Here is a 10,881-nt window from a genome sequence, read left to right on the forward strand (position 1 = left end):
CCTTTCTTCTTCCTCCTTTGTCAATTTTCATGTTTTTAAGTCAGCAATGGTAACTTTGTCATCAAGACGGTCCTGCTGATCACTTATGCTGGCCTGGGGCTCGTTGTGTAGCTCGGCCAGGATGACCTAGGACTGGCAGGAAGAGGTTGACAGGTGTGAGCCACTACCCTGGGGTTATTCTGGGACCGCTTCTAAGGCAAGGACATAACAAAACATCAGTCTCTTTGTTTATTTTGGTTTTTCAAGTCAGGGTTTCTCTGTGTAACCCTAGATGTTGTGGGACTAACTCTGTAGACCCATGTTTCTTAGTGGAACACTGTGGTTCAGGTACTTAATCAAAGAATTCTTAGCCATTTCCAAATAAAGTTAATATTATGGAGAAGTGTTCCTAATAATTTAAAACAACTACACAAAATTAATGTCTGTAATTACAGAAGTATCCCAGCTCTGCAAAACCCAAACATGGAGAAAATTCAAGGGGTACAGAACCCTGGAAGGAGAGATACCAAAGTTAGTTTATTTTTGGTTTGCTTTTGAGACAGGACCTCACCATCCAGGCTAGGCTGGCTTGTAACTTGCCAGGTAGGCCTTGATAGCCTTGAACTTACGTTCTTTTCACCTCAGGCACTTAAGTGCTAGAAGATGGGTACACATCACCACACCTAGAAAAAGAGTACTTTTTTTTTTTTTCTTTTGCTCTATTTCCTAGAATTCCTATAACATTTAGGTTCACTAACACTGTGTTTTAGTCACAACTGAACCTGCTTTAAAAGGGGGCATTGTTTGATCCCCCAGTGCTGGGTTGGAATTTGGAGCCCTGTGCATCCTAGGTAGGTAGTTGTAGTAAGTAGGTGAAGCCAGCCAAGCTTCACCTGCAGCCCACCCATCCCAGAGTTCAGTCACAGATGAATGAAAACTTAGAGCCTCTTGTGCACATCCCAGCTCTGCAGACCCAGTGAGTACTGTCTTCCTAACCTGCTGGCTCCAGAGGCACTGGGTGTCTATGAAGATGGGAGTGGAGCCATCTGCTCTTGTTTTGTTTTTGAAATCTTAGCAGTGTCAGCTCTCTCTAAGTCCTTGTGGCTCTCGATTATACTCATGGCCATCTTTGTTTGAGGTGCTGATGAAAATGTCAGGCACTTGCCCTATCATTGTGTTGTGTCTCCAGCACTGATCACAGCCATTCAGTAGACACCAGGGCAGCTGGAGAGAGAGCTCCGTAGTTCTTCCATTGGACCTCTGTCAGGTGGCTCACAGCTGCCTGCAACTCTAGCTTCAGGGGTCTAGTACCACCTATGACATCTGTGGGTAACCTCCACGTAATCAAGTGATAAATCTTGATTTAGAAATAGACAAAGCTGGGCGTGGGACACACGCTGTTTATTCCAGCACTTGAGAGACAGAAACAGGTGGATCTCAGTTCAAGGCCCGTCTGGTCCACAGAGTAGGTTTCAGAAATACACACTAGGGTGACAAGGTGGCTCAGGAGGTAAAGACACTGGCCACACAAGTCTGGTGACCTGAGTTCAATTCCAAAACCCCTAAAATAGAGAGGAGAATTCATTTTATCACTTAACCTGTGATGTCCACACACGCATGGCACGTGTGTGCACACATACAGCTTTTAAAAAATTATTTTAAATTTTAACATTATGTAGGTCTGTAAACACAAAACAAACAAAACATAGCAAAGCCACGAGCCACAGGGGCTGTGGATTCATTTAGCTTGGTGGGAGAGTACTCGCCTTGCCTAGGAAGCACAAGGCCTTGGGTTTGGTCCCTTAACCTCCAGGGAAGAAATAAAAAGAACTATTAGTTTTCGACTATAAATTCTCATTACTTATATATATACGTGCATATTTTTAAAATTAGTTCTATAATTTAGTGGTGGTGGTTTTCTGTTTTGAGACACGGTTTCACTGTGCAGCCTACCTAGACTTGGCCAGGATGGTCTTGACCTTGGGGGCAGTGCTCCTGCCTCTGCTTCCTGAATGGGTCCACACTGCTATACGTTATTCTTAATTTTAGTGTTAATATTTTGGATATGAGCGTGTGTGTGTATTTAGTGCTAACCTAATAAAGTTACCAGATTAATTTTTTTCAGTGGCCATTAGAGCATTTTGTTTGTAACTTGGCAGACACTGCATATGCGAAGAACAGACTGAACGGGAAATGGTATTACTTTGATGACAGCAGTGTGTCCCTGGCCTCTGAGGATCAGATAGTGGTGAGTACCTTCCCAGATGCCTGCTCTTCCCTGGTATCTCAACAAATAAACCAAAGAGGTTCCCTCAAGCCGGAGGGTTGCCTCATCATCTGCTAGAGATCTGAGTGGAGTAGAGTAGACTACCATTCATTCTAGATCTTCCCTAGTGGAGAAGCTCAATTTTCCTTGTGGTATCACAGTACACCTGCATTTCCCTATAGCCATGGCAGCGGCATCAGGAGGCAGCTCCTGGGCATGGATCTGCAGGACAAGGTGGCAGATTCCCCAGAGTACAGCTGTCCACTCAGTCACTCATTTAGTGTGCTTGTTCATCGAGATAGTATCTCTGTATTACTGGCTGCTCTGAAACTCACTGTGTATGACAATTTAGCCTCAAACTTAGGGTAATTCTCCTGCCTCTGCTTCTTGAGTGCCAGTATTACAGGTGTGTATCCCCACATTCAGTTTAAGATTGATTATTATTATTTTTTTGAGAGACAGTTGAACTTGGAAAAAAAAATCCTCCTCAGGCTCTCCCTTTCATGCTGGGATTACAGGCAGTGAGGAACGGTGTGGGGTGGTTTTATTATCAGTGAATGGACCCCATTCCTTGTGTTTTAGACGAAAGCCGCCTACGTGTTGTTTTACCAGCGTCGAGATGACGAGTGTTCGAGCACTTCATCACTTGGCAGTTTCCCTGGCTCTGATGGAGGGGTGAAGCTGAGCAGCTCCCAGCAGGGCTTGGGGGATGAAGAGGCTTACAACATGGACACCAACTGATGCTGACTCTGCGACCCTGCCACCCCACAGCACCAGCGTCCTCCCTCCCCCAGGAGAATCTCTTTGGCACTCTTGAAGACTGCTCATATCAGTCTAAAACCAGATGAGAAAATTACCTTCTTTTATAAGAAGAGGAAGGAAAAAAAAAACAAAAAAACAAAACAAAAACCCTGCTTTCTGAGAAGGGTTATGTTAAGAGGCTGAATTATTTTTTTCTTTTAAACGGGTGGTGAGAGAAAAACCTGTGGAGCTGAAGTGTGGGGCGGGATTGGTGCACAGTGGTGTGTGTCTCACGGATTCCAAAGAATGGAGAGGAACACGCTGTACTGAGCATGTGCGGCCATGAAGACCACCTGCAGGGCTGCGCCCAACTCCTGGGTTTTGGATTCTGGTGCCTACACTGCTCACCCCAGTAGTCTGGCCACAGTAAACCAAGCCTCCGGCAAATGTCATCTTGTTCTCTAGTTCTTTGCTGTTCACTGAGATGGGCTTTTAGTTTTCTAAACCGTCTCTGACATCTGTTTCTATTCTCTTGTTCTCAGAATTTCCAGCCTTCTTCCCGGTTATGAAATGAAGTTAGTATTGGGCTGTTGTTTTCAGTTTCTCACAGAATCCTAGAAGTTCTGTTTTGTTCCCCACTGCCCTTGATAAAGTGACTCTATGTGGAACTTTTATTAGCTCTCCCTTAAAAGAAGTCTATTCATAAAACTGGGTGCAGTGTGTGGCATTGTTTTTCCATGTTAGCGTCAGAAGAACAAGATGGGTATTTTTCAAATCTCCAAAACATTCTAGTTAATGAGGTTTAAGAAGAATGATTTTTCGGTAATAGATCCCTCCAGACTGGATTCTCCTCCATAACCCTTACTCCCCTAGTCGCAAGCCTGTTAGCGCACTAACAGGCCAGCTCTGGGGCCTTTGTTCCCCTTTGTGGTCATGTGAGTCTTGACCGACCTTTAACCTAGTAGGTGGGGGTTGGGAGTCGCTGGTCTTGGAACGTGGACTCAGTGACCGTTGGGCACTCTTGTGCGGCAACGGCTGGGTGAGGACTCAACGGGGCCCCTTCCAGCCTAGGTTGGCTATAGTTTGGGGACCCAGACAGCAACTGGGTGCAGTAGTGGGCGGAGGGAAAGGCCAACCGGCTAAAGGAGCTCTGGGGGGCGAGGCGGGGCATCTCGGGCCCTCCCCCGTGACCTAGGGTCCTCTGAGAATGGCGGGCGATACTCCCCTCTCAGGGGGGAAAAGAATGAAGGATGATGTTGTGTAACCGTAAATCGGGGTTGGATCTCAGCCTCTTGTATAGAAGAAGTTTCTCACGTTGCCCCGTGCATTTGCAATTATCACTTAATAAAAGCAGGCATGGTCGCTTTTAGGGAAATGTCTGAAAAACTACGAAGATGCAGAAAGGAGCTGACTGCTGCTATAGACCGAGCCTTTGAAGGAGTCAGGCATTCTCAGGAGTGCACAGCCCACCAGAGGCTGGACGCCCCGTCGCTCGCCTCCCTGCCGGTACACAGGCTCCTCTGCAGAAACCCGCTGGCGGCCTGCCCCCCTGCTGCCCCCTGCTCTGGTGCCTCTTGTGCTCCTGAGAATGAAAACCCGGCCTTTGGGCCACACCATATTCCAGTTAATGCAAAACCCCAGCCTTTATACCCCAAAAGAAAACCTCTGACCAGCAAGGAAAATGTCTTGATGCATTCTTCCATTTTGGCACGTGAAAGACAGTTTTGGAGAGCTGCAGGAGATGGGGAAAACTGGAGAAAAGAGAGTTTAAGGTGATTCTAATTTGATAGCTTACTAGAAACAGCTGTTAAAAAAAAAAAAAAAGTTGAAGACCCCAGATCTGATTCATGCCTAAGCTAGCCTTTTCTTGGAAGCGCTGACTGTATACAAGAAATTAATGTTTTTTAGAATGTGGCCCGGTGAACATGTGTTTAGGTTGAAAGCCTGGTTATTATCCAAACAGTCATGGAAACTTCTGTACCAGAGGGTAATTGGTGTTAACTGTTTCTTAATTTGTGGGTAATGCTGAGGACTGAATCCAAGGCCTCAACACATGCTTCCTAGGGCAAGCATTGATCTACCGCTGATCTACAAGCCTTAGCAATGTTTTTGTCTGGTTTTACACTTTGAGGATTTTTTCCTAAGTTTTTTTAATGTTTGTATTTTGTACTTGTAGATGTTTTACCTGCAGAGGCCAGAAGGCTGTGGCATCACATGCCCTGGTACTAGAGTTACTGACAGTTGTTAGCTACCATGTGGGGGTCCTCAGATCTGGAAGAGCAGCTACTGTGCTCTCAACTGCTGAGCCAGCTACCTCCAGCTGCCAATTTTATCTAATTTTTAAAATTGTGTGTGTGTGTGTGTGTGTTTTTGTGTAGGCACGCTGGCCACAGCATGCTTACAGAAGTCAAAGGGAACCTTTCAGGAGTGGAATCTGCCCTGTGAGTTCAGGGAGCCAACTCTCATTGTCACACTCACATTGCTGAGTCATTTTTCTGTTGCTTTTTAAAGACAGTCTCACGTAGACTAGCTGATTTTCAACGCCTCTGTAGCTGAAGGTGACCTAGAACTCTGATCCCCTAAGACCCAAGTGCAAGAAATGTGGGCGTGAACTATCCGTCTTCCAGAAACCTGATTTAAACACAAAAACAAAAATAATACACACTGTCTTACTGTTCAGAGCCAAGGCACCAGCCTTTACCTTCCTTCCCCACACCTAAGGCTATGACCAGGCCCTGCTTCTTGGATTCACCTTTTGTTTTGTTCTTTGAGACAGGGTTTCTCTGTGTAGTCCTGGCTGTCCTGGAACTCATTCTGTAGACCAGCCTGGCCTCGAACTCAGAAATCCACCTGCCTCTGCCTCCCAAGTGCTGGGATTAAAGGCGTGCACCACCACCACCCTTTTTCAGTTTTCACCTTTTTCAGTTAACTCCTGTCTTAAAAACTTTTTGGCAGCTGGGTGGTAGCGGCGGCACACACCTTTAATCCTGGACCTTGTGGGGCAGAAGAGGTAGACTTCTGAGTTTGATTGAGGCCAACCTGGTCTATAGTTCAGGACAGCCAGGTCTATACAGAGAAACCTTGTCTCTGGAGGGCTTGGGGGTGGGGTGGGGCGGGGCTTTTGGACTATCTCCTTTAGGCCTATTAAGTAGCTACAAACTGCTTCATCCCAGGCATCTTGACCTAGAGCAGGGATGACTGCATGTGAGGTCACTTATGTGTCTGGCCATCTTGCCTATCTCAAAGTCAAGGAATTGAGAAACCATTTAACTGTAAATATATGTATTGGTTTCATGAAGATGAATGCAGCCTGCAATGGGAATAGGTCATGACGATGTTTCTTCACTGGTTTAGTTGGCAGTTTCTGATATTGTCATAGCATAAATGGTGGTCACCAGTATATTTTAGTCTCAGCCGGGCAAGATGGTGAGTGCCTTGACTCCAAGCACTCAGGAGACAGAGGCAGGTCTACACTGTATGCTCCAGGCCAGCCTGGGCTACATAGTGAGGACCTTGTCTCAAAAACAAAACAAGCCAGTTGCGTTTTGAATTTTCTGAAGTTTTTCAATATTTTCCTGAAAGAATATCTAATTCCCCATCTTCTCCCCCCAACCCCACACCCAATCTGGACTGCAGGAAGGATATGGAGAGAGATTTAAAAGTTGACCCGAATATGCTGCTCAGCAGTTGTAGCCAAGAGGTCACAAAGGACCTGCTAGACATGATTGGTAAGTAGAGAAGAATGAGTCTGTCACACATCTTCAGTTTGCTCCAGCAGACAATGAAAAAATCAAACATCTTCAAGAACTGGTGACCTAGTGAGGTCATAGCACACGTCAGTAGTATCACTACAGTGTCTAATGATTTGGAGTCCCTGAAGGAACAGGTAGCAGCCTCCGGGCCTTAGTCCTTGAGTGTAGAGCTGCAAAAACTAGGATATAGGCCTAAATCAGAAGACAGAACAGATAGCCTATCAAGGGTATAAAACAATAGTGGAAGAAATCTTCCTTGTAGCTGGGGTGAGTGCCACCTGCCTTTCATTCCAGCTCTCGGAGGCAGAGGCAGAGGCAGACAGATCTGGAATTTGAGGCCAGCTGATCTACAAATTGAGTTTCAGGCCAGCCAAGGCTACAGACTAAGATACTGTTGCAAAAAAATAAAATTCATATCTCCTTTAGAAGTAGCCAGTTAGCTTAGCACTGTATGTCCTATTTTTAATATTTTAATTTTATTTTTAATTATGTATATGTCTGTGTGGGTATGTGCGTGTGAGTGTGGGCACTCTTTAGAGGCCAGAGCTGTTGCATCCTTCTGGGGCTAGAGTCCCAGGTGGTTGTTAGCTACCAGGCACGGGTGCTGGGGACAAAACGGAAGTCCTTTGTAGGGCAGTAAGGGCTACTAGCTGATGAGGCATCTCTCAAGCCCCAGTTTTCTTTTTAAAAAATTGTTTATTAATCTAGGCACAATTTGAAGACTATTGTGTGTGTATGAGTATTTTGCCTATATGTATAGCTTATGCATGCCTGCGCCCAGAGAGGCCAAAAGAGGGTGTTGGGATTCCCTGGAACTGGAATTTCAGAGTTGTGAGCCATGTGGGTGCTGGGAACTGAACCCATGTCTTCTGCAAGAACAGCAAGTCCTCTTTACAGCTGAGCCATCTCTCCATCCCCCACCCCCCACTTTTTTGTTGTTGTTGTTGTTTTGTTTTGAGATTCCCTAAGGCTATGCCAAAGTTTTTTTTTTTTTTTTTTTTTTTTTAACAGGGTCTGGCTGGATAGGCCAGGCTAATCTCAAACTTAAAATTTTTTCCTGCTGATTCCTCTGAATATTGGGATTATCAGTGTGCACCACCACATGCAGCAGTTGGACATTTATCCTACAAACATTCTGTATCTGTATGTTCTGTGACTGTGTGCCCTGTTTCTAAACGACTCACATTGTATAGTGGACCAGCAGCTCCTGATGGAAGGATACATACGCTCAGGCATTGCCAGAAGCTATTGACATAGAAAAATCTCCAGGTTAGAAAGGGCCCAGAGGGAGGCCCCAAAACCTTCTTAACTTTGGAGGGCTGACTGTCTCTAGCTGTTGCTTCTGCTGGTAATTTCCTTGGACCTCACCAGCACCAGTCCACATTTGGATTACCTGAAGGACCCTGTTTTTCAAACCATCTATCTTGTCACTCTCCATAGGCCAGGGATTTTTGTGAAATCAAGCCTGCGTGTTCAATTCATACCAATAATTGGGGCCAGATGAATTCTGGGGTAAGGGAAGGTGTCAAGTCCACCTTCACTGGTGTCAAGCCCGCCTACACTGTTGCTCACTTATCTGGCTGGGACAGGGATGCCTAATTTTGTCGTGGGCAATGCTCCTCTTATGGTGTGTGTCTCTGTGCTTACTAGCTTGTGGTAGTAGGTATCAGGCTAGACGGGGTCTTTCATGAGTACATCAGTTTTGTGGTTTTTATCCTATGCCTGGAATGCCCTTAGAAACTTGTAAGTAGAGCTGTAAAACCACATGTCCTTTTGTCCTTGTTTTAAGACCATACAAGTATCCGAACTATTGAAGAACTGGCTGGAAAACTAGAATTCGAAAATGAATTGAACCGTGTGTGTGGACGCTGCCAAGATTCACCCTTCAAGGAGGAAGCCTGGGCTCTGCTTGTGGATGAGAGTCCTCAGAAGGCTTTGGATACTGACCCTGGTAACCTCAAGCAGGCTTTGGATGATCAGAATATTGTTGAGACTGTTCTGGACTTGGAAGAAGACTACAACTTGATGACCTCTTTTAAATACCAAATAGAGTGAGAAGAGGGGATGTCAGCAGCCACAGTAGTTACCAGAACAAGTCTTCACGGGTTGGCAGAGCCAGAATTGCCACACCTTGTTTAATTTCTGCTGAATCCCATTTTGAGCTGAGCGCCCAGGTTTTACTATTCTGTTATTTTGAAATGTTTGGAGTTTTTTTGACTTGACATTTTTTAAAGTGTACTTTTGGTTGGTGTTGAATATATACAGTCCCCCAGGTAGGTTATAGGTTGTGCCTCTGCTCTTTGTCCTTGTCTTCTTTTACATGAAGCCCTGGAAAAATACAGAACCATAAAGAGGATGGGTCACAGGTAAGCTCCACTCAGAAGAGCCAGGCTCAAGCTCAAGTTGGACTTGGACCTGCTCCTGCCTTTGGACTCTGTTCTCCACACACACCACACACATGGCACACAGGGATCCTGTCTCCTGCCTGTGCCCATGCACAGGTCTGCACTCAGTTTCTGGTACGATGGACCCAAGGCTGCCTCCTTTAGGACATTCCCATGAGACCCCTTACCTAACTGATCTTCCACAGCCATATGGACCCTGACCACCCCATCCCACCATGAGTAGTTCTATAGCAGACTGTGCTGAGCCAAGTCAGGGCCGTGGAGAGCCAGGCCATTGCTGCAAGGTTAGCATAGGAAAAAATGGTGATGGGCAAGCTGACTCAAAGTCTGTCATTCGGTTATTTTTAACAGCTAGTTTAGTCTCGGGATTTGGCTCAGTGGTACTGACGTGGTGGAGCATCCATCCCATCACCTGGCAGTCTCTCAGCACACTCAGCCACTTTGTCAAATGGACCTCCCTGATGAATGCTAACCGGTTCCCAACCAGGGACGTTCATTGGCATTGCCTGCCTGAGGCAAGAGAAAAGGACAAGTCTAACCAGTGGCTCTTGGTGGCTGACTGCCATTTAATCCCTGCAGGAGGTAGCATATTCAATAAACATTCGCAGCCCTCCGAGTGAGGGGTTTCACTGTGAATGCTCACAGCATCCTAGGCCATCTCTGCTCAGGTTGTTCTAGATGGAGAGGTGCCAGTTTGTGAAATTCATGTTCATAAGGCAGTGCCTTGCTTAAGTGGATGTGAACTTTGTTTTGCTTTTGGTTTTTGAGAGTGTATATATCCCTGGGTGTCCTACAACTCCCTATGTAGACCAGGCTGGCTTTGAACTCACAAAGATCTGTCTCTGCCTGCCTAAGGTGTGTACCAGCAGATGTGGAGGTAGAGCTTAATCCCTGCCCTTCTTACCCCATCATTACCCTTAAGAATGAATTAGACTTAATTACTTTTACTCCAAAGACAAAAGGAAAGAAGACCATAAACTTAAGAGTGGAAAAACCTGCAGACCCAACAAATCCTGAGATTTATCCCCAGTGATGTCACATAAATGTCAGCAAACAAGAAGACTGGTGTGCTGGTGCATACCAGTAATCATAGAACTTGGAAGGCTAAGGCAGAAGCGCATGTTCAGAATGGTTTATGTAGTGAGCCCCTTTCTCAAAAAAAGTGGGGGGCAGAGAGATGTCTGAGCAGTTAAGAGTACTTGCCACTTTTCTAGAGGGTCCCAGTTTGGTTCTCAGCACCCATGTTGAGAGGCTCATGACTGTTAACTTCCAACTCCAGGGACTCCAGAGGCCTCTTCGGTCTCTAGCACTTGTGACACACTAACAGAGATACACATAAAAACGAAAATCTTTCACTGAGGGGTGTTGGTACATCCCAGCAGTCAAAGGCAGGCAGATCTCTGAGTTCAACACCAGCCTGGTCTACAGACTGAATTCTAGCACAGGAACATCCAGGGCTGTTACACAGACACCCAGTCTCAGGTGTGCAGAGGACAAATGACAAAAGCCAAATTTAAAAAAAAAAAAAAAAAAATCTTAAAAGATGTAGGTGTGGTGGCTAAATGCCTGTAGTTCCAGCACTTGGGAGATTAAGCAAGAGGCTAAGGAGGTCACACTCATCCCTGACTACATCATAGTCTCCTGGTTCTCAGTCTGTGGGTCTTGATCCCCTTGGAATTATGACACTTTTTCACATATCAGACATCCTGCATATCAGATATTTACAATTTATAACAAG

General features: G+C 45.7%; 2 protein-coding genes across 6 annotated transcripts in view; both read left to right on the plus strand.

Moving 5' to 3' along the window:
* Positions 1-3,694, plus strand: part of Usp4 (ubiquitin specific peptidase 4) — a 41,803-nt gene extending 38,109 nt beyond the window's left edge. For all 3 annotated transcript variants that reach the window (XM_034483648.2, XM_034483649.2, XM_076917384.1), the window contains 2 exons: positions 2,139-2,227; positions 2,828-3,694. In XM_034483648.2, the coding sequence (XP_034339539.1) occupies positions 2,139-2,227; positions 2,828-2,986 (248 nt within the window). In that variant the 3' untranslated portion in view covers positions 2,987-3,694. The remainder of the gene's footprint in view (positions 1-2,138; positions 2,228-2,827) is intronic.
* A 238-nt stretch (positions 3,695-3,932) lies between these two features.
* Positions 3,933-9,019, plus strand: C21H3orf62 (chromosome 21 C3orf62 homolog). Of its 3 annotated transcripts, none has more exons than XM_034483652.2 (4): positions 3,933-4,025; positions 4,357-4,758; positions 6,623-6,714; positions 8,528-9,019. In XM_034483652.2, the coding sequence occupies exons 2-4, from the start codon at positions 4,361-4,363 to the stop codon at positions 8,791-8,793; spliced, it is 756 nt and encodes a 251-aa protein (XP_034339543.1). In that variant the 5' UTR covers positions 3,933-4,025; positions 4,357-4,360; the 3' UTR covers positions 8,794-9,019. The 3 variants fall into 3 exon arrangements, with proteins under 3 accessions (XP_034339543.1, XP_076773501.1, XP_034339542.1); XM_076917386.1 differs by having other exon boundaries at positions 3,960-4,057; XM_034483651.2 differs by lacking the exon at positions 3,933-4,025 and having other exon boundaries at positions 4,195-4,758.
* Positions 9,020-10,881: the final 1,862 nt, after the last annotated feature.

This window comes from Arvicanthis niloticus, chromosome 21 (assembly GCF_011762505.2).
Source record: "Arvicanthis niloticus isolate mArvNil1 chromosome 21, mArvNil1.pat.X, whole genome shotgun sequence".
NCBI lineage: Eukaryota > Metazoa > Chordata > Mammalia > Rodentia > Muridae > Arvicanthis > Arvicanthis niloticus.